Source organism: Paramormyrops kingsleyae, chromosome 3, assembly GCF_048594095.1.
Source record: "Paramormyrops kingsleyae isolate MSU_618 chromosome 3, PKINGS_0.4, whole genome shotgun sequence".
Taxonomy (NCBI): Eukaryota; Metazoa; Chordata; class Actinopteri; order Osteoglossiformes; family Mormyridae; genus Paramormyrops; species Paramormyrops kingsleyae.
This window is the reverse complement of record NC_132799.1, coordinates 1,526,846-1,549,718: the sequence shown is the minus strand read 5'-3', so window position 1 is coordinate 1,549,718 and position 22,873 is coordinate 1,526,846. Positions and strand designations below refer to the sequence as shown.

Below are 22,873 nucleotides of genomic sequence, written 5' to 3'. Positions count from 1 at the left end.
ATGCATGTGCACACACACAAAAGCACCATTAGGAACAAATAGAAAAACATTTATTTTAGTGGTGCACTTACAAAGGAGTAGGCATATTCAGCACAGCTGCATTCTGGAGTCCTTATTTCTAATTACATACGTTTCGCCACCCACCCCCCCCCCCCCCCCCAGCCCGGGTCAGGTTCAGGTTCATGCACTGAAGAAGCTCACTACATATGGCGCAGAATCGTTAAAACCAGTCAGTCAAAACCTCCAGCTCTAAAGTCAGTAGCTCATTATGTGAAGCGCTTAAAAATATGAACTACAAAATGTACAGCAGTTTTCAAAAAAACAAAACAGCAACTCATACTATTAGTTTTTAAAAAAGCTTTCACTGCGTAATGAACATGTAATTATTCTTACTGAAATGACTGCCCTAAACGGTCGGGAAGTGTGACAATAGAAAGGAATTTCCCGGGAAGATGGCACGGACAGTGGGGGGAGGGGGGTACACCTCATGACCGTCCATCCTTGGCCCCATCTCTTGAACTCCGCCTCCCTTTGTCGTAAGTCTCTCTCCTGTGCTTGTCACGGTCCCGTTCGCGGTGCTTGTCCCACTCGCCATGCTGCCGGTGGTGTCGCTCACTCCTGGAGTGCTCGCTGCCGCTCCGGCTTCGGTGGCGAGCCCGGCTGTCCCTGTGCTTGTCATCATGTCCACGGTGACGCTCTCGGCTCCGGCTCCGGCTCCTACTCCTTTCCCAGTGTCCGCCTTTCTCTGACTGGTGCTCCCAGGACTTCCCATGCTCTCGGTCGTGATGCCTGCCCTTCTTCTCGTGGTGAGTCTCGCCGTGGTGCCTTAGCTGGCCGTGTTGGTCACTGCTCTCCCGCTTGTAGCCGTCATCGGCTTGCCGTGGCTGCCGATCCCAAGGGTCACCCTGGTATTGCTCTGGTGCCTTGTCCTCCTTGGGTGTAGGCAGTGACTTTGAGGACTCTGTGGTCCTCGATGCATCAAAAGATAGTGGGGGCCCAGATGGGACATGTTGGGAGAGCTCGAAACCCACAGCTGGTGTGCTGGGCCACGTTGCGCTGGGATACTGATGTGAGGGATTCGACTGCGGAAACGGCGGAGGTGCCCCAGTGTAGGTGAACCCTGACTGTGCCTGTTGGTCTGGGGCTTGGAAGAGAGGTGTAGGGGCTTGCTGGTACTGAACCTCTGCATCTGGGCCTGGAGGGAACGTAGCTACTGGTAGCCCTTGACCAACATGACTAAAAACGGGTGTTGGCGGGTTGGGGGGAAGAACCAGACGGGGAGTACAGTCTTCAGCTTTACCAAATGACAAGATGGTGCCAATGGTTTGGGTGTCTTTTGCTGGCTGGTGAGGCACTGGCTGCGTACCTACATCTGGCCCACTTGCCAGCGGATGCTCTTGTGAAACGAGCTGGCTGTCTGCTTTGGCGGCCTCCTGCTTGGTATCTCCTTCTGCTGACGATGGTTTGGTACCCAGCGTTTCAGAGCTGGCCTTCAGGATTCCACTCGGAGACTGCATCGGGCCAGCAGCTGAACCCGAAGGGCTGGCTTTCGACGTCATGCTGGGTGTCTCGGGGAGGGCAGAGTTTGATGTGGTTGTGGAAATTGAAGTCAGCCCTTCGTGTTTGGCTTCTTGACCCATATAATCGACCTTACTTGCTTTATCGAGCCCTTGGCCTACCCGATTCGGCAGGTTTGGAACGACACCTTCTGAATCAGCTGGAGGTTCAGCCTTCAAAGGTCTCTCAGCAGTGGCAGTGTTAGGGTCACTGATTAGTCCCTTAGCCAAAGAGTCTTCCAGACTGGCTGTTTTCTGTTGTGGCTCAGGGTTACTGCCCTTTGGCTCTTTCTTCTTTATAATGAAGCGGTCAAGCCGAAGGCCATTGGAAGCTGGGCTTCTGCTGAAGCCGTTACCCCTCCCTGTACCATCCCCCGGCAGAGCCTGCCTGTTCGGCGCCTCCTCCGTGCTGCCCGATAGACCCTGAGGAGCGTCGACTGCTCCCAGAGGCCTGGACGCAGTGTCGGCACAGGGCTGCCCCTCCCGACCGACCAGCACCCCCGGGAGGAAGCGAAGCGGTTTGGCAGTTTCATGGAGGTTCCCCTCTGTGGTTAATGGGGCCTCTTCCGGCTGCAGTTTCCCAGTTTTGGTGTCACTCACAGCTGACTGTTGTGGGTTTGTGGCCTCGGTAGACCGTGCTGCCTTCAAGGAGTTCAGGTAGTCCTCACCAGTGAGGGCACTTCCACTCTCACTACTGGAATCCAGCTTGGTCCGGCTCTCAGGCAGAAACCTTGCAGACGAGGCTTCCGGAATGTCCACAGACAAGAGGACTCCAAAGTCCCTTTTGACCCTCTGTCTAATTATTAATCCCAGGAGAATGTTTGGACGGTTCACTTCCAACCCTGCAAGACAACACAAAAGTAATGTCACCCTCCTTTTCATTTCAGGGGTGTCTCTTTGAAATAATGTACAGACATGGGAAAAGTTACCAGGTTCACGCGACCAAAAATGTCACACAAAAATATCAGCATTGTGATTCTATGTACTAGGACTAGAACAGCTTCACCCAGAATGTCACATTTGAACCTGTGACACATATGTTCATGGTAGGACTCTCTCACCTGGCCCATCAAATGGGACCAGCTGGTGTGGGATCTTCTCTGAGGCTCCCAGAGGGATAAGGTACATGTCTTTGACGTGCTTCATGTTGTTAGCCACCACGCCGTAACGTCTACGGCTGCTGAAGTAGGCATAGAGCAGTGTATAGGAGATCTCATCTTCCTCTGTGACAGGACTGAATCGTATCAAACAGACCTCCTGCAGAGGAGAACCAGAATGGGTGCCACATTAGTCACAGCTCCGGAGGAGGAAAGTGGTGACTCGCAGTCAAAACAACACATCCAAAAATGAGTCATGCTCTCACTTTGGTTCCAGAAGCCCGGATTTTTTCCACATAGTCCCACACTGTCTGTGGCGAGATTCTTCCACCAACCTGGATGCTATCAGGCAGATCCTGACCAAAGAAACCAAACTGGTGTCACTTGTTCAACTAGGTTAAGTCAGTATTCTGCAGGTTTAAAATGCACTGTAACCAACTATGTGGAGGTGAGATCTGGTACTTACCTCTGTTAGGTGGTCCAGGACACCCGAAACAGGATGGGCCTTGGTGACAAACTTGGCCACGGAGGGCATGTTGACAAACCCCTTCCACAGCAACTCCAAGCGGTCCAAAAAGGTGGTTTCATCTTCCCTGCCACTTAACCTGGAATATCCCACATCAGTCAGGACCACAGCTACAGGAAAGCAAGACCACACCATATATCACAGGTGCACAGAAAGGTCCGACGAGCACCAACATCAAGCTGTAGCACTCGTGTGCGCATTCGCATTCATGATAAATCACAAATCAGACCTTTCATCGATGGAAGACAAGACCCTGGGGCTGACCAAGCTGTCTTCCATGGCACCGAAGGGCAGATCCTCAGACGGAGATGAGGCACTGATCTGGCCCTCCCCCTCCGTGCTCGTCTGCCTCCGCACCACTGTAGTGGCCACCTTCACCACCTTGGTGGTGGCGTCTTCCACGGGAGGAGCCATCCGACCTGCAGGAGCACAAGAGCTAGGCTGTAACCTCACGCTTACATTCATCTGGTGATGGTGAAGCTCTAAATGGGGAATCTGCACTGACATCAACATGCTTGGCTACACCTGTAGCAGAGAGCCTTGGCAGGTACCTGTGCAGATCTTGCAATTCAAGTCAAAGAGGTGAGCCTTGTGTTGGGCGGTTGTATCTTTAGTATTCTCTGGTTCAGGTTCTGGGGGGGCCATTTCGGGTTCTTCTGGTGGTTTCGACACCGGCTCAGGCTGAAGACAGCAAAGACCATTCTTCAGCATCGCACACGGTGCAGCAGAAGCGGAGGGCCCCCATCCATCTTACCTCAATATTGGCAGGTTCCGGTTCTTTCTCTGGCTCTTGGTTCTCAATCTCAATTTCACCCTTGTGTGTAATCTTTATGATGGGCCGCCTGTCCACCTCCCTCTGCTCTTTTTCTATCATTTCAATCGTCTATTACAAAATATCAAAATAAAATAAACACGGGAAACCATGCCATCCTGATAAGTTACATAACTGTATACCGAGTGACTCTACATAATCCATAATAAATAAAACAAACACACTCCTAAAATGTTTTCCACACGTGGTTTAATTACCAACAAAGTATTTACTCTGGGATAAAACAGTAAGCACATTATGGCAGAATATTTGCATTACAGTGTGCTGTGATCACAGGCAGATTCATGCACAAGCTATCCTAGGCAATAGCCCAGGGCCCCAGTAAACATGCCTCAGGAAAAATGCAATGTTTAGTTAAACCAGAAACACGTGAATGTCCATGCTGATGTCATAATTTAATCTGCCACTGGCTGTGTTTGCAGTAAAATTGCTTGCCACCAAAAGTAAATTCTCTGAAATGTGACTGGATGTTAGCTGAAAGCGTCGGCATGTGACTGGATGTTAGCTGAAAGCGTCGGCATGTGACTTACGTGCCGGTTCTCCCGCTGTCTCCAGGCAGCCAGCTCTTTGGAGGCCAGCTCTTCCGGACTCATTCGGATTAAATGGTGAGGGGAGATCTCACCTTTGAGAACCCGTTTAAATAATACCTGGGGGGGGGGCATGAAATGCAAGTCAGAGATCAATGCCTCTTGGGGTCACTCATATAAATGGAGTCTGCCTTCATATTATTGGATGTCACTACCAAACAGCAAAGCAAGTTACATGGGACAATGTTTGGCACCAATACTTAAGAGGATCACAGACCCCGAAGTAGCCAAACACATCCTCTGTTTTCTGTAGCTTAAACTGCCCTTTACAATCCTCTACCAAACATCTCAGAAAGCTCTAGAGATGACCTGTCATAGTGGTCTTCCTAGGCTTTTGGGTTCCCAACAGAACCCAAAGTTCAGGCATGATTCCTGAACATGCCAGATATCAGCACACTTACATTGTTCTTAGCATCTTTGAGGTTGAACATCAAGCTCCGGTACTTGCTCTTGTATTTGCTGTCCGTGTCCCGGAAGAAGGCAAAAAGTTCCTTCTCCGTTTTGCTGGCCACGTTCGCTGCCCTCTCTGTGGACACCTTCAGGTCAGACTCATTCAGTCTGAAAGGGAACGTGCTAAGGTCACTTCCTGTGACATCACAGGCGCTGCATGATATGCATGGGAGGAAAGGGCATAGATGCCGTTACCGCTTCAGGAGGATGTCTTTGAGGGAGTCCCGCACATTCCTCCTGATCTGCTCAACTGAAGGCTTCTTGGAGGCCGCGGGAGATGTCTTTGCCTTCTTTGCCTCCTGCCGATCATGCGCTCCTGCGGATGTGCAATAAAAGGCCCGTGACCCTCCACCTGATAGCAGCTGGAGAAGACACAAAAAGGAGGGAAGCCTCCATACCGATCTTGTGCGTCGCGTCCCCTGAAGCGTGAGGGCGCCTGGGCACATGTGCTTTTTGGTCCGAAGCAGATGCTGCTCTGCTCTCTCCATCTCTGTCTTCTTGAGACTTCCTTTCCAGAGAGTCCTGGGGCAGAGCAGAAGATTCAGTAGATCTCTTACATACAAACACATTCATACATTTCATCACACTCCAACGCTTAAGACGTTGTGAGAGGGCAAACGCCTTTGGGGGGTGTTATAACAGCCGAACCGCATGGGTGACGTGCATCTCAACAACCTGACATCCCACCTTAAGGCCAATTCATACTTCACTTTCAGTTGCGGTCGACTGTGCATGTGCAAGATACTGACTATGCACATCCAGTGGGTGGCATGTATGCAACATTTGTCCTTTCAATTTGCTCAGGTTAAAACAATAAACATCAATAGCTCTGGAAACCCCTAAACTACCTTTGTTGCAGATTAATGATCTATTACTACAACGCCCCCAAGAGGTCAGTCAGGAAATATTTTTAATACTATTGCAAGGGATCGTAAAATTATTATTAATATTTACTAATAACTGTACTGTGTCCATTTAAAGTACAAAACAAAGCATTAATCAACTAAAGTATAAAACTAAACGATACAGACCTGGCTAGTTAAGTCTACTTTAAGCATTAAACTATGGGGGACCGATCCATACCATGTAACTTTACTATGTGTGTTTTTCTACACATTTATTGATAATGATGCTGTGTCAATTCACCACCACTAACTAAACAAGACAAATGGCCTATTGAACGCAAAGTGCACACACAAGCATTATTTAGATTTATCCTTCCCAAGAGGTCAAGTGTAGTGGGACCACAAAGCTATTGCGAGGGAAAACAAAACTATTTCAAAAAATATTTTCGCAGCCTGACCTCTTAGGGGCTCCGTATATCCCACCTATGGCTAATTGATTTCTACCAAAAAGTCATATTTTTTCCACAAGAATCAAACAGCACTTTCAATGAGAAACGTGATGGTTAAGTAGTTTTACAAAAGAAAGTTATGTTTTTATTGTTTTCAAAACCGGTGAAGATTTAAAACTTGCAGTTGTAAACTGCATCTCATTCTGCTTTTGTGTAAGCTTCATTCAGAGCTAGGAGATGACATCTGCCCTCTGCTGGTCTGGAGGTATATCATTGCAGTATGCATGCACCGACCGCAACCATCTGCAACCACTTTATGAACACAAGCTGGCGCGCGGACGACCGTCCCCAGACCGGAAGTGTAAAGTATGAACCAGGCTTAGGCCTGTACCTGGGTGGGGCTTAGAAGGAGCACCTCGGATACCCAACACCAAATTATTAGTGACTCAAAAAAGGAGGAAGGAACTTACAGACCCCTCATTACTGGGCAGGTTACAGGAATATTACATGTCAGTCACCATAATTCGCTAGAGGACAAAATGTTTCTGCATTATCATCCAGGTCTCTAGCATTCGATTCATAGTGCTTAAACTGGAGTGAGAGTGCATAAGCGGCTCACATCCTGCTGCTATTTACCATGGCAATAGTCCTGTGCTTTACTTTAATCAGTGAATCAAATTTGACAGTTTCACAAACAATTGCGGGGACTGGGGAATGCAGACAGCACAGCGCTACACTGTACAGCGCCACCTTAAGGGCAAGGAGGATCAATGACCCATGTGGACTATGTCTAAAAAAACATTAACAAAACAGAGGCATTAAGCTTCTCTCCAGATAACTACATAAAGAACTGAAATGTAGCCGATGTGAGACATGAAAAATACCATCACTTTCATTATCATCTTGATCCATGATCCATACACTGAAGCAAAACGGACCTGTTAACCTGGCAGCTAAAGTCTGAAAGACGGCATGGCCGACGCGTTCACTTGCCTTCCTGACGGCCGTGGCTGATGGCTGGTGGCTGATCTTCTCATATCTGACAGCAGGCTTGTTCTCTTGGGCTTGCTCCGCTTTGACCTGCCTTTCAACAGAGGCTGCCCCGTGGTCCTCAGACTCAACCTTTTTATCCTCCTCAGCGCAGCACTTAAGGCAGACATACTCTTGGTCCTCCTTCTCCATCTGCTGGGCCTTTGCCAAGTCCAGCCCCACACACTCACCATGGAACCAGTCATCACAGCGACCACAGCCCACCATGAACCTAAACATGTGACATCGAAATGTCGAGGCCAAGAAGTATAAGGGACTTCCATTAAATCATACAAATGAGTAATGATTCATCAAATACTTAATTCTCAACTAAGGGCTCCTTGTACTTGATGCAAACCTAAGAGAAGGGATTGCAAACCAGATGCAGATAAGCTGAAGCCAAGAACATTCAAACTAAAATCAGACAATTTTCAAACTGAATCCAAAAAAATCTGGAAGAGGACACCATGCAGAGAGTCTATGACAGATTAAGGTGTTGCTGCAAACAGGTTTTGCTGGGTGACTTTCTGAGGAAGGCCAAACACACACACACACATGCGTACCGGTTAGAGTGAGGCTTTCTGCAGAAACCACAATGCTTGCTCGGATCCCAGATGGTCTCTCCTTCTGCAAGTTCTTCCTCAGCAGCCTCCTTTTTGAGCAGGGGAGCATTATCTGGGATAAAGAGCGGGGGCTCGTCCACAGACAAGCTCCGGCCACTTTTGCTCCTCGGTCTTTGTGAGGCCTTTTCCGGCTGCTTCTTTGCTCTGAACTTCTCCTGATCGTCGTCCTCCGACGGCTCCCTCAGGAGGTGGGCAGGTTTGGCTACGGCCACCTGGGGGTGGGCTGGCTTGGGCCCAAATGGAAGATGGGGGGATTTGGAATTCCCAGCCTGCGTACCAGGATGCCGTTTCTGACTTCCATCTGCACTGACCGTTCCAGGCAGAAGCCTTTTAACCACAGGGTGAAATGGACTGGACAGCTTGGGGCCAACATCTGGTTTGGCCAACCTCTTACCTGGCACCCTCGGCATTTTGGAAGGCGGGTAGGTTTGGAGATGCTCTGTGCGCCTTTTAGCGCCCATGACAACAGACTTGCCTTTGATGGCTTGCATGTCCTGGATGTCACCCCTGGCCATATTTTTTGGTTGAGGGGTCTTGGGCTCTCCTCCAGCTCTCTTTGAGGTGCTGGGCTCCAGGGTCTTCTTCTTGGGAGATGCTGGTGACTGCTTCAATTTTAGCTGCTTGTGGGCAGGAGGCTTTTGGTCCTGACCGTCTTTGCCAGCTGCTGTATCAAGCAGCACCGATTTGTTAGCATCTGAACATGTCCGGGATTCACTTTCACCTGAGTTTATACCCTTAGGCTCCTTGACGCTCCCTGAATCTGGCTGTTGTAAATCTGACGGGTTATTCGCTTCAGTCTCTGCCGTGCACACATCCATGGCTTGATGGCTAGTGCTTAACAGCACATTAGAGCCTTCCTGCACTTCATTGGGATTCACGCAAGGTCCCAGCTCAGCAGGGGCTTCAGCTGTGCCACACTTCCCTACGTCCTGAACGGAGGTCAAATGTTCAACCACTTTGCCATCTGCCATTGTTACGGCCCCATCTTGTGCAGCTGACAAGTTCACACCCTCAACACTCCCCGAAGCATCGGAGACGACCTGAGAAGGTATTGCACCCGGGGCTGAGGTGGATGGGGATTTGGAAGGTCCTGGAAGAAGCTCAATTTTGTACCCTCCTACAGTCACAGTCAGACGCCTTAACACCACGACAGGGTTCATCGACGGTCTGACTTTGCTGCAAGCTGCGCTTTTCCCAGCTCCTTCCTCCTTATCCTGGGAGCTGTCCGCTGGGTCTTCCTGTGCTTCCGCTGCTTCCTGTTGCTGCTGTTTGACTCCTCCTCTCCTGTCACATCTTCTGGTGGCTCTGCTGCTGGCCGGTTTGCTGACAGCCTCTGTACTACTGGCTGGATTTAAGCCAGATTTCACAGGCTCTGAGAGAAACAGCAAAATATCACTGGGGTGATGCAAAGCAAAGTGTTACCTTCTGCAGAACCATAGGGCTCACTTGTCGGGAAAAAAAAAAAAAACACAACAAATGTTCAGTTTTGTGGCAGTAGCTAAAAATAGCAAAAACACAGAAGACGGCAGTTTGAGATAAAACAGCCCCCCCCCCCCCCCATTAGAAACCATTAAAGCAGAACTGCTGGCTGCTTCACGGCCACAATCTCTCACTGTGATTATTCCTAATTCTAGCCAGAGAGAGATCCAGACAGAAAGAAGGTTAAAGATGCATTTCTCTGTCCTAAGAGCTACAAGCAGCTGAATACCAGCCAAAGCGGACATTTCCCAAAGCTCACCCTGGTCCACTTCATGGGAAGGCTTCCTCGGCAGAGTGGGAGGGCTCTTCCTCGTCAGAGGGGCAGGGCTCTTCCTCGGCCGGCCCCTTTGGCCCTTGGGTCGAGTCGCAGGGGACCTGGAAACACCACACGTACCTTTTGACTTACTCATCCCGGCCAGACCTGCAGTTATAGACAAAAAAGGAACAATGTCCAAACCTTACGTGGTATTATCCAATAAACAATGATTTCTTCTATCCAATCAAATCACATAAATATGGTGTCAGGACAACTAGACTTACATCAGTTCACCAGTCCATCACTACGGAAACCAGCTTAACACCACATTAAACCCCTAAAAACAATACTTCACAACTCTAGCAGTATGAGATAAAGGTTGCTGGGACTTTGCATTACCATAACAGAACAAGCCTCTTCCTCATAGCCGTTGCTGCACCAAGAATCTCAGTAAAGCATCTACCGCTATCTGACTCAGAGTCTCAGAAGTTAAACCTTATAGTCTTCAACAGGCACCTGCTGAATCAGCAATCTCATAGCCGGCGTCCTCATTATCCAAAAGGTGAAACTGAGCACTTGCAGATCCAAGCATGGGATCCTTGTCACTGAGCATATTCTTCAACGAGTCTTGCAGCACGTGGTGACCAGTTCCAAACTCATCACTCGCTTCGCTTTCCAAGTTCTGTCCTATTAACAACGACTCTTCCAACTGGTCACTGGGGATTAAATGGTTAAAGGTTCCAACCCCATCCATGAATGCTGTGGCTGCTCCAAAAGCTCTGCGGGAACAGAAGGACGTGCATGAAGAATAAAATGGCCAGAAAAGGCCTAGAGAAGAGAAACTTCCCAGTCTACAAATCCACGTAATAAGGACATTCTGTGAGACAATCTGCCAATTAGGGGTGGGCGATCTGACGAGTTTTTATATCATGATCTATCTACTTTTCTTGCAAATCGTAGGGATCGTGACCATTTGTGTCCTACCATCTCCAAACTCAACATAAAACGGTGATGACCAATCATGTGTGTTACTACCCGATCCCTACCACACTTCCTGACCCGCCACGTCGATCGCTCGCATTGAATCGTTTTACAAATACGTCACACATGAAAGTGACCCTGTGACAGAGACACATGATATAACTTGGCCAATGAGCCGGCCATCTAGTAGGAAGTAATTGTTTGTGACCGAAGTCCGATCCATGGTGTAGCTACCCGAACCCCAGCACCTGCCCAGTTTGTACCTTGCACATCTGCACCACATTATAATTTCTGGCACTGTCCCAACCATTGCTGTACCGTCTGCAATTTTACGGAAAACCATACTGTCTACATTTACAGCACACTACAGGGGTCGCTTTATTTAGAGAGATATTTAGAGAGAACTGATGTTAAAGATTCTGCTGACAGAAAAAAAAAATTCTTTGCTTGTAATTTTAAGTGTTCACTCCAGTCATCTATTTCCAGGTTTTGGACCAACATTATTATTCCCTAAGTATCCCACATCTGAAATATTCATTTCTATGTCCATCAGGTGAAATCACTGCCATTCAGCCACATGGTATTTTGGTATACTTATAGGTTTGGTTCACTCTGAGATGAAGGAACTTATACAGTCACCACTGTGTGATTGGGGTACATAATGAATGAGACCCATAAACAGGCACTCTGACAAGCGCAGGCCATAAGCAGAACAGACAGAGAACACAAAGAATGCAAAATCAGAATATCTGGGTGATGGAGATCACTCACAAGCAGTCCGTGAAATGAATCTGACGAAGTGAAAAGAAATATTGGTGGAATCAAGTTGGATCGTGAAAATGTCATGAAACAAACTGATACAAATCAGCTACCATCATAACATTTGCCATAAGTGTAATTGCACAGATGTGCAAGGTGCAAATCGGGCATGCAAAGTCAGATATTTCACAGTTATCTCTAAACTTAGCCCGTGGTCGGCACTTCCAGTGGTAATAGCACAAATCTATTCAAATCACTTTGAAAACTGAAGCATCCGACATGTTTGTTTAATATCTACAATAAAGTGTAACTCAGGATTTAATTTCAATTTTGAAAACTGTCATTTAAATATATTACACGTCAATATCGGGTTATAAATGGTGCTAACTGATTAGTCCTTAGGCTCGTTCAAGTCTGGATATTCTTGACTGTTCATTTCAAAACTGGGAAGCAAGACTGCAATTCAGATTGTGGATAGCAGCTGTGTGTCACAAAGATCATGATGTGTTTTTGTGAATATCGCCCACCCCTGCTGCCAGTCATAAACCCAGGCTCTCCACTACAACTGAATGTGACAATCAAAACTACACAAAGACAAGGCAGAATAAAAAGATTTTTCAGGGATGACAACAGGAAACCAAAGGCTACTGAACACTGGTCCAAAGGCCACTGGGTAAGACATCTGGCACAATATTGAAGCAAAGACTTAAGATGTTACATGGTGATGAATTCCTGAGAAAGGATGCATCAAACATACCGTGGGGACCACTCCTGTCTTGCCACTTCTTCATGTCACATCCTGGAGCACAAGCAATTCCTAAGACCTAAATAAAACAAAAGACAGACAATCTGATTACTAAATCTTACAGGTGAAGCTAGAGTAGTGTGAACCAACAGGCACAGAAAGACCACAGAAAAATGCAACAGCTATGGGTAAACATTCAAGGCTATGCAAAAACAAAAAAAAAAAGACCAAAGACCACTAAAAGGGGAAGCTTTTTCACAATAAAAAGACATGTTGCAAAATACTGACACTTTAAACGGAGACAACTGTGCGTGAATATACTGGAGAATAACATGAAAATTGGTAAACATGCGAGGTTAAAGCCATTTTTAAAAGACCACAGACAGAATTAAGTAATGACTAAATGTTTTGGATGCAGATCAAGCTGTGAGCTGCTCATCTCTGATTAATGGTACCAGAGACCCAACCAATGGTTCAACAGCAAGAATCTCTGGGGCCTCATAACTGGACCCAGTTTAAGCACCACACACAACCAGTCATTCCCTATTGTCTACTAAAATGGCCGGCTTTTGCTCAAACAAGGGCAAAGTTCAGAATCATTTCGATTTTTAAAGAAGGGGCTAAAACTGTTTATTTGTAATCCTTATCAGTGTGTGCATGAACTTAAACATCTTTAAATATTTAAAAACATGGCCGGTAATAGTTTAACAGCAAGTAAAATACGTAATTCTGCCACACTTATCCTACTTCACAACAGCTGAAACTCTGTCAAGGTCGCTTCTGCAAAACATCTTTTGCTTATGTCTCAGAGTAACTTCACTGATAACACTAAACTATGCATAACAATGCAGATTCTAATTGAATAATATTAGGCATCTACTACACTGAACCAGAGCACAAACTCGAAATTAAGTCAGTTCGAATGCTGTTACAGGACCAGACAGATTTTCCTCTTGTTTTTCAGACCTAAAGTATCAAACACACTCCTAGGCCTAGAAAGTTTACATTCAAGCCCTTAAGTGTTATAACGAAGATATGTGAGAAAGACACACAGGCATTAAGCACGGCCTGCTAAAAAGCGTGGGGTGAAACTTTATACCAACTGGAGAATTATGCGCGTGAGTGAAGTGGATGCAGCCCCACCTTGCGCGTCCACACGTGCTCGTTTACCACGCGTTGCTAAGAGACGATGTCACGGGTAACTATCCATGTTATCGGGCCTGATGCTTGACGAACCCCCAAACAAATTACAGATAAACCATCTAAATCTCCACTCAACTCCAGTACACTACTGCCTCAGTACCATACTGATTAAAACAGCACGCCACTCATATCCCGCCCCTTCCCTTTATCATAAAAACACGCTGGGCGTATTTATGAACCAGCTGGGTGATGGACTAACCGGCCGGTTAGCAGGGAGGGGTACGCTGCCATGAACGCCCAGCTATTTACCCGTATAACTCGCTCCAACACAAGGGCGGGTGTTTAAAGTCACACGCAAAAGTGCCCTGTTAATTCCCCATCGGGCAGCTGTGTCCCCGCACGCTCTGCCCACACTTCCCCTGGGTGGTGCTGCTGATACTGCTTATCTGTCCGGGCCTCTCAGGAACCAGAGGACGGCCAACATCAAGCACGGCAATAAAAACAGCCACCAGACGCCATCCCCGCTAATGGTTGGACCGAGAGCCGGCTAAACACTTCAGGGGGTCACGGCCTCACCTAGCCAGCAAGCTCAACGTCGAACCTGGGCAGGCCTCTCAGCTCGAATAGCTTAGCCTAGCCTGATCTTGCGTTAGCCTAGCCTAGCTTGGCCTCATCATACTTTAGCTTTGCCACTCGATTTCAACGGTTTCGCCGTGAACTTACCACACGATCACACGGCCACTAGTTGGACAAGCGAAAGAAGAAGTAACGGCAGCGATAACGACATAAAGCTCGCGCCTGCCAAGGAAGGAGCACACGGCGCATGGCCTCTAGACCAGGCGCCTCGGGGAGGCCCGGAGTTTGTTTGCAGTACCGGCCATGATCACGCCCCCCCCCCTTCCGCTAGCTCTGCCAGGGAACGGCTTGGTTGTAAAAAAAAAAAAAAAAACGTTTTACCTTTTTGACCCGATGCCGCGCATTGCAGATCGTTAGGGCGAGCCGGTGTACGACGCAGTGTCCTTACGTGGGGGTCCCGCTCTATCGTACGCCGTCTTTCGGCCCAACTGTGGCCATTCCAGCGGCTGCACTCGGATTTGCGTCCCCCTCACTCCAAAACTCGGCCGGCCCAGCGGGCTCCATACTGGAACGCCCCCCTCCCGCCTGGGTTTTTAACATCAACCAATCGAGTAAGAGGAGATGGCAGTGTAAACCAATCATTAAAAGGCGTGATTGATTTGCTGCCCAATCGCCGTGAAATGCGATGTTCCTCCTTCCTCCGTAACGAACTGAGACCGTAGTTGAACATAGGTATGTGGAAGCGAAGTAAATGCTATGATGTTCTTAGTTAAACCACGCAGTATTAAAATACATTTATTTAAAACTTACTTAATTTTTCATACACATATAGCAGATGTCTATAATAGATTAAATATATTAAATAGTAGTCGATGTATTTGAATATGGAATAAGATTACTTCTGAAGGTGGGCAACTTAAAGTAAAAATATACGCATAAATATGCATAACGTTACCGATTCTTTCTGAGCACAGGTTCAGGCCCTTGAGAGATACCTCGGGCCAGTTTATAGGAGTGGTGTTGCATGTCGGTCCAGTTTTACGTGAAGCCCCTTGTTACCCGAACTTGTGTGACCGTATCCTCTCGGGCTGCTGAACTTCTTTTGTTTTGTTTGTGTACCCCTCTGAAAATTCAAGGCGGTGGTTTATTATGCCATGGGTGACTCGTAGTAATCAGAGATGTTGTTAGTGGTTAGCGAAAACATGAAAGTCTGGAAACGGCCACTGGTTTGTATGTTTATGAATGTCAGCAATTATTGTGCTGACAAACAGGTCACTACACAAATTAGCAATGGATAGGATCTCAGCTATTAGTCGCTCCAAAACGTTTTAAAAATTAGCATTTTGAAGGCTCCCTGACTGTAGGGCTGATCTGCGCGTTGTAGTCACATCCCAGTTGACTCTGGGAAATTGAGCTTTCAGGGGAAGCCATTACACATGAATTCATCGAACTGTTAAAGTCTATTTCTAATCCCAAGAGACTGGGCAGGCAGGACTGGCCTGAAAGATAAGGTCGAACTGGACCAGCTCAGCCATTCTTTATGCTTAGCGAGAAGTATTGTTATGGTGAGTACATTTTATATACCCCTTTCGTGAGATCCCAGGAATCCAAAATGACATTACTTGTGTTTATAGACATATTTTGTTTACACTTTAAGAGCAAGGCAAAATTAAGTAACAGGAATTCTGAGATTTGTATTTGTAATGGATGTTGCCATGAAAGAGACATCGCACAGAATAAATGGGTTTTTGTATTTATTTTGATGTACAAGCGCGCTCACAAACTGGTGAACACTGGCAATTAACTTCTCCCACAGTACTACACCACACATTCCCAATTACAGTATAAATAGCTGATCAAACATTAATACGTCACCATTTCAAATACATAAGTTATCAAGTATCCAAGTTATGCAGATGAAATAAAAAGGGATACAAAATATCACTGACACTGATGTACAGTTTGAAGCCAAGAGGCAATAAGGGCAAAATAATGATCACATTCTAGACAGAGCAGTAGTTAAAGATTTTATGTAACAAAAGAAATGACATTTCAGATGCTTATTACACAATGAGTTCTAGCTACAATAGAAAAGCATCTGCATATTAAAAAATTACTGAAGGGCATATTTTCAGCAAGACAAAGGCAACATATTTATCTTGACCCAAATAGAAATACACTACCCCCACCCAATGAAATTCACCTGGCCCAGCACTCAACCACAACGTGCTGCGTACCTTTCGGCAATTCTGTAAAGTCCGAGGCTTTTTAAATATGGATGATCTAACAAAATATGTGCTTCTACGGTTTCGTATAAAGTGGTAGATTTATGGAAGAGAACCATAAATGGATAGATTTTTGGGCAACACCATTTCTCGTGGGGGGGTGGGGGGGATAGCCCTCATAAAAACAAAGATTAGTTAAAGTTATAAGCAAATACCGTTATACACAGTGAAGTTACACCACCTTCAACAAATTTCCTCACAAGACCAACATAAAAAGAAACTACCAATCCTGTCTTCGCTCAATGGTTCTTACAACAACATATATATAAAAAATAATGTTTGGCACCTAAGTCACTACATTTTTTACACATGTAAAACCTTAAAAAAAAAGTCTCCTTTAAAAGGGTCCTACACAGATTAAAGATGGAAACTCAAAATAGAGTGACGACCTTCAAACACATTTCATTTTTTTTTCTTCAGTTAAACATCTTGTAAACTGTTCACTGTAATGCTCTTCCATAAAACTTTCATTCACGATCTAATTTATGGGAGGGGCAGTAATATTACTGCAAGAAACTTTGAATGGCTGCCTTCGGTCATCATCATCATCATCATCATCATCATATGCAGTCAGGAAAGCCACAGAATATGAGGTTATTTAACTAAAATCCAAAATCAAGGCAAAGCCACATGATCAGCATTCAGAGCCTAAATAGTAACCCTTAGGGAGACTGTCGCCCTACAGACCTCAGGCTTAGCAGAAATCAGATGCTGGACCAAAGGTTCTGCTTCTAATGGTGTCAGGGGCAGTACGTTTCAGGTTCTTGGTTCCCTAGGTCTTAAAATGGCAGTATTCAGAGTTATTGCACCAGACGAGCACACATTGGGTTACTGGCTGCAGAGCTGCTTGGAGCTTGCCGTAAACACGTAAACATGATCATACATGGGCTTAGGTTTAACAGGTATATTTTGATCCTAGTAGTCAAGGTAATCTGCAGTCTTTTACATTTAGCCAACTGTCCTCCAGGTCCATTACACTGTCATTAACTGCATTGGTACTGTGCTAAAGTTAAGAAAATAGAACACCTGGTATGGCTACACAAGTATTAAAATGCTGGAAAAACATCTGACTGGAATGGCAAAACAAATTTTTAAAAAATGCAAGAAAAAAAACCTGAAGGGAATGTTTACTTTGATGATGGTCACAGAACATGAAGCCAGTTCAACCCTAGAAATCGCACCCCTGCTGGGTCTGTCACAAGCTCCAGCTTTGCATGGATGATACCAGGGACCCATTTCATTTCACAACCAATCAAAAGCAAAGGCTAAACAGACAGGGAAGACACTGTATCATGACAACAACCAACAAGAAAACATAAGGCGAGTCACTGACAGTGAGCCTCAAGCCACATGACCCAATAATCTGATGGAGACGGGAACGTGATGGGGAGGACCTAGGCACGCTCACAGGTCTGGGAACAGACAGCCAAAGTTACCAAAAATGGACAAATCCCACACAATCAGCTGTCATTTTTTCAGTATTTAAGACTAACTACGCCTTCAGTGTAGGATCATTTTAAGAGCTAATGAATACCAGACACCAGCTGAGGGTTAACATCAGGTGTCATTCAAGCAGCAGAAAGGGAACAGAGGAACAACGGTAACTGCACTGCATGTAGCCAGGTGTCTTCCTTCGGTGCGGGAGGGGTGAGCGCAGCATGCGTTGCTTCACTGGATGCAGCAGTTGTTACGATGCCCATTAGACTCCTTGAATCGAAGGCGCATCTTTGGACGATATTTCTCTAGGTATAGGAGCTGCTTGCTGTTAAAAGCTCCTCTACGCTTCCTAAAATATCGAAAAAACAACAGCAAGTTACTTCAGGGAACTGAATACAGTGGATAAGCAGAACTAAGGCAATAATCAGTCCGAAGGAATGAAATTTAAACCCCCAAACATCATTTAAACCTTAAATCCATCCATCCAGCTCCCAACTACATAACCTGGTCAGGGTCACCAGGCGCAGGGAAGAATGCCAGTCCATTACGAGCACACACACATACACACACACACACACAGCTGGGAAATTCAGGGGCACCAATGAGCATAACTACACATCTTTAAACTGCATGAGGAGAATGAAGAACATGCATACTCCACACAGAAACATTACAAAGAAGGCACTAAACCCCCAACCCAGGAGGTACAAGGAAACAATGCTACCCACTGGGTCACTACTAATGGCATGTATATCTTACAGAGATTCTAAATACTCACAGCCGGATAAACTGGACAGCATCCTCATACTTCATTCCACACTCGATCAAGGCGAGGGCAACCAGGACAGGGGCTCTTTGGAGAACATGCTTAAGGTTACAGAAGGAAAAACATTTCCTCCCATGACCAAGTTTGCTAATGCTGTTCTCATCCCATTATTATGTTTACAGCCACAGAAAAAGTCCTTCCCAAGTAGTAAACAGTAATGACTAACACTCATATGAAATGGAGCCACACCTTCCCAATCCAGCCACACAGTGAACAGCAATACAGCAGCCAGGTTCCTCACGAAACTTGGCCCTCAGAAGATTCAGCCAATCGTCAACAATCTGGCTAGAAGGAGGAGCTCCGTCATCAAATGGCCAATCCTGGAAGTGAAGTGCGGTGAGGTCACACAACAACAAGTTAACAGCAAATGGGCTCAACACTCAGAATAGATAAATTACAGAGAGGAAGGGTTAGCCTTGCAAGTCTTTCACTACCATTAGATCTCATGGAAAGGAAAACTACCCTAATCAGAAACCCATTCTCTTAGGCTAATGAAGCAACATATTTCTCGAAGGGAATGGAGTTCTCTCACTCTCTCACACACATACAATTCATTACAAAAAAAAACAACTTACCAAAACCTGAATAGCTTCCTTCTCTACCAGAGCAGCATCATAGGTGGCCTCGCACACTCTCACCACGGTGCTCACACCATACTTCTTCAGCTCCTGAAGATGATTGGAAAAAGCTCTGCACACTACTTCTGATTACCGACCATTTCACCATCAGCCACCTGGTACCCTGACAAACACAATCTGAAATTCCCTTTAGGACACAAGATGGCTGAAGATGATTGAACAACTATGGGATACCATGCTTTAAATTGCTTTACAATAGGATTACAGGAATACTTAGACTTCCAAGTAGTGCTGAGCACAGAGAGCATTTTGCAAATGCCTGGAACACCGCCATATGGTAATCAGGCTTACTTTCTGTCACCCAAATGGCAGACAGGTCAGTCAAATGGAGTGCTGCCTATTCAGATGCACCATGCGCTGCTGAAAACTCACCTCTATGAACTTGTTTAGGGTGGCGTTGGTCGGGTTATGAGTTATGAGGAACCTCATGCTTTTGTAAGTGATCTCCACAGGGGCAGGTCGGTTCATACGTGCCATGGTCACACAAAGTTGCGCAAGAACGAAAAAGTGACGAATACAAAAGGATATTTTTGTTTACCAATCCAACAAAAGGGTGGAGTAAATGCTAGGGATTTTTAAAAAATGTATATACTCCACGTCAGGAATAGTTTTTTTTTTGGAATCTAAAAAGTGAGGTACTTAAGATTGTGTGGGAGCAGGGTAAGGTATGAAATAAACCTGTCCTAAAACTAGAAATAAAAAAAAAAAAAGAACAAGCAGGGTTTCTTGACTCCGGTGAGGGGGGGGCCAACAAGGGCAGGTCACACACAGATTACCCCATCCAGGTGTGTTCTCCTCAGGTGAGTTGTGCTCCCTCACTCTGCCGCAAGTTCAACACTCAAGTCCCAGCCTGGTCCTCAGGTCCTTACAGGTCGTTTCTTCGTGGCAGAACGAATCTCAATAGTTCACTTGTCTGCATAGATGTCGTGCTGGGCCTGGCAGTAATCCCCACTGCCCTTCAGAAACTCCATAAATGTGTGACCGAAAACACCACAGAACTGCTGCATGAGACAGAAATGGAAAGCACAAGTTATCAACCCTACACAGTACATACACTGACTGAAGAAAAATTCTAGCATTTTAATAGTCACTTATTAAAGAGTATTTTCAAATGATATTCTAGGCCAGTTCCACTTAGGGGTTAGTTATCTCAGAACTTTATGCATAGTGCACATTGCAAAGAGAGTGAGTTTGTGCGTGTAAAATCTCCAGGAAATTTCAAACCCTTTTACAAAACTCAAAATGACAGAATTTACAGGTGGCTTAAGAAAAACTGTTTCAGGGAAAACAAATACCAAGTTTTATTACGATAAATACGACAAACTCCAAGCCTTTAAATCATATAGCTGAATTTTTAAGCAAAATGTAATTCACTGTTGCAGAACTATCAAAATTGCTGAGCTGAGGGCCAAGACATACGACTTCCAAATACCACAGAATCTGACCAATACTGATACAAGGAGGAGGGCATGGAGAACACAACACCTACTAACAGCAGTGCAACCGCCCATCTCACTTTTACTTTATAATCTGTATCATAACATTAAGTGAAAAGCTCATTTCAAACATGTCCTCAATGCAGCAGGATTGCTCATTGGGAGACAGAAAATTGTGAACGCACTGAATAGTAGTAGCTGCCTGAAAATCATTAAAATGTAGTACAAAGCAAGAAGATGATAAAAGAAAACATTTCAATCATGTTGTGTGTTTTACTACCCACACAAAGTAGGAAACAAAGCACAAAAGGGAGTAAGCTGTAAATAGATGAATGTCTCTGCTAAACTCACTAACCCTCTGCGTCATAACCAAGCCTTTGTGCCGGTTGTGAATTCCCTAACCTATGACTCTAAAATGGGTGGTGGTGCTTGGTACAAGGAAAAAAGAATATTTGAAGTAGGGCTCTTCATCTCAGTTTGTTACTGTAATGAAACACTAATGAATACTTTGAAAGTGTGGCACCACCATTAGGCTGGGCCTCATCTACGGGGGGAGACCCTGCTTTTACAGGTACATGACTCAACATGTATGAATGCTGAACAAAGTATGCAAGCAGCCTCCCTCATGTTCCCATCTGGCACAACAGGCTGGACCAAAGATGTCTAGGGCAAGAGGGGAATTCCATTTCGGAAGTTTATTCTCAGGTGGTCGACTGCAGTAAGACACGCCAAGTGAAGGCTTCTTAATTTACGGCAAGTGATTAAAAAATAAGCACTCCTGTACAGCATTCCGGACACAAGGCTAACATGAGAGAGTGTTTTTCCGGATCATCCCAGCCAGGGATACAGGCTGAAAAGTCAGAGGCATGGCCACACTCTGAGCCACTGCCAAACTGCAAAAGGGCAACTGCTCAAACAGCCCATAAGTCCCACTGGAAAACTGTCATATGGCCATTTTACTGGCTAGACTACCACAGAAAACTATTTATAGACAAGTAACTGTAACCTGGCAACACCTGCACAGAGATCCAGAGGCACAGAAACTATGAGCAACATAAAAATTCCAACCATACACATATGAACATTTTATCCCCAAAAATGGATGCGTACATACAACACCCAAGGGAGCAGTAAAGCCCTGGGATCTCATGGCATATGAACATTCTGCTGTTCCACCGTAGCACAGGAGGAATTCTGACCAATACCAACTCTGTGGCCAGCACTCTTCATAGGCACATAGAAGATCTTGAGACCACTGCCATACAGTTCAGGACACGCAGTTACTCACATGACTCACATCTGCCTTTGAAACCACTGAAGAGCTCAGCAGGGTGCTATATGCCATCTCACCCGATTCTCCCCTTTTGTTTTCACTGCTACAGACCACAGACTCATGGACAACGCGTCGGAATGATGACATTAGGACCAAAGCAGTCAATAACACAAATGACAGTGCGCAGTGGAAGGAAAAGCCATGAATGGCTTTTAGACGCAAGAGCATGTCACCGCCACCAGGAAGCCATCTGTGGGGGACATTAGAAATGCATCACACCACCACCAACCCCCCCCCCCCCCCCAACCTCCCTCAAGCATCTTGCCCACGGAAAATAAAGAATATTCTTTTCTCCTCTAAGCTACTTACGGGATTAGTGAATAAAGCAACAGCAGCACTCCCAGCTTGTACTTACACACGGGGGGCCAAGGCTACGACATTGTAAGACCGCTTTCCGTCTAAGCCCATATTTTATATAACACACACTAAAATATATATTATCATACACTGTACGAGCTTATGGGGAACCAGACTTCATCATACATGATCATCATAATTGCTCCTACTGATTTATCGCCATATTAACGCTGTCACTGTAAATGTACGACGATGGCACGGTATAAACGTGTTATAAGCGTCTGATAGCCAGGAATGGCTGTGACTCATGGGGGAAAGGGGGGCCGGTCTGTGTCCCAAATGCGGGGCTCAAAAACGCCTGGATCCAGCGGGACTCGTGCTGAACGCGCCCGTCTACCCAGCTTTTAACTAAAAAAAACATATTTCAACAATTTTTAAGTAAAAAGACGTTTACTCCGATTATTTTAATAAAAGGTTTTTACTCCCCCTTCGTATATGGGATGACAGGCAGGTAGGCTAACACTAGCAGCATGCTAACAGTGAGCGGGCATCGTTAGCCGGCTACCCTCAATTAACGACGTCCGGTTGGCCACACGTCCCCTAAAACTAATGATATACATATTAATACTTCTGATTTTTCTTCCTAAAATAGTGTTCTGTCCATGTAACCCCGGAAAAAAAGAGCCCG

General features: G+C 45.8%; 2 protein-coding genes across 7 annotated transcripts; both read right to left on the bottom strand.

Moving 5' to 3' along the window:
• Positions 1-28: 28 nt before the first annotated feature.
• phf3 (PHD finger protein 3) lies at positions 29-14,493 on the bottom strand. 6 transcript variants are annotated; one of them, XM_023844739.2, is made up of 17 exons: positions 14,315-14,493; positions 12,227-12,293; positions 10,246-10,508; positions 9,733-9,894; positions 7,935-9,366; positions 7,336-7,603; positions 5,447-5,570; positions 5,244-5,364; positions 5,000-5,156; positions 4,542-4,658; positions 3,934-4,062; positions 3,731-3,860; positions 3,409-3,598; positions 3,120-3,258; positions 2,920-3,009; positions 2,618-2,813; positions 29-2,398 (listed from the first exon to the last, which is right to left on the bottom strand). In XM_023844739.2, exons 3-17 carry the CDS (start codon positions 10,481-10,483, stop codon positions 486-488), a joined length of 5,406 nt encoding a protein of 1,801 aa, XP_023700507.2. In that variant the 5' UTR covers positions 10,484-10,508; positions 12,227-12,293; positions 14,315-14,493; the 3' UTR covers positions 29-485. The 6 variants fall into 6 exon arrangements, with proteins under 6 accessions (XP_023700507.2, XP_023700509.2, XP_023700510.2 ...); XM_023844741.2 differs by lacking the exon at positions 14,315-14,493 and adding an exon at positions 14,081-14,239; XM_023844742.2 differs by lacking the exon at positions 10,246-10,508.
• Positions 14,494-15,674: 1,181 nt separating this feature from the next.
• Positions 15,675-19,623, bottom strand: ptp4a1 (protein tyrosine phosphatase 4A1). The gene is made up of 5 exons (XM_023844747.2): positions 19,492-19,623; positions 19,057-19,149; positions 18,671-18,801; positions 18,434-18,508; positions 15,675-18,004 (listed from the first exon to the last, which is right to left on the bottom strand). Exons 1-5 carry the CDS (start codon positions 19,594-19,596, stop codon positions 17,887-17,889), a joined length of 522 nt encoding a protein of 173 aa, XP_023700515.1. The 5' UTR covers positions 19,597-19,623; the 3' UTR covers positions 15,675-17,886.
• Between the last annotated feature and the right edge of the window lie 3,250 nt (positions 19,624-22,873).

What these genes read in the sequence shown, in the direction of transcription:
- phf3 (XM_023844739.2), bottom strand. Translation starts at nt 10,483, where the DNA reads ATGGATGGGGTTGGAACCTTTAACCATTTAATCCCCAGTGACCAGTTG. An exon ending in AAAGACATCCTCCTGAAGCG is followed by an intron (nt 5,157 to 5,243) that starts GTAACGGCATCT and finishes GTTCCCTTTCAG; the next exon opens with ACTGAATGAGTCTGACCTGA. An exon ending in CGGAACCTGCCAATATTGAG is followed by an intron (nt 3,861 to 3,933) that starts GTAAGATGGATG and finishes TGCTGTCTTCAG; the next exon opens with CCTGAGCCGGTGTCGAAACC.
- ptp4a1 (XM_023844747.2), bottom strand. Translation starts at nt 19,596, where the DNA reads ATGGCACGTATGAACCGACCTGCCCCTGTGGAGATCACTTACAAAAGC. An exon ending in AGGAAGCTATTCAGGTTTTG is followed by an intron (nt 18,802 to 19,056) that starts GTAAGTTGTTTT and finishes CTTCACTTCCAG; the next exon opens with GATTGGCCATTTGATGACGG. An exon ending in TGTGTGGCTGGATTGGGAAG is followed by an intron (nt 18,509 to 18,670) that starts GTGTGGCTCCAT and finishes TGTTCTCCAAAG; the next exon opens with AGCCCCTGTCCTGGTTGCCC.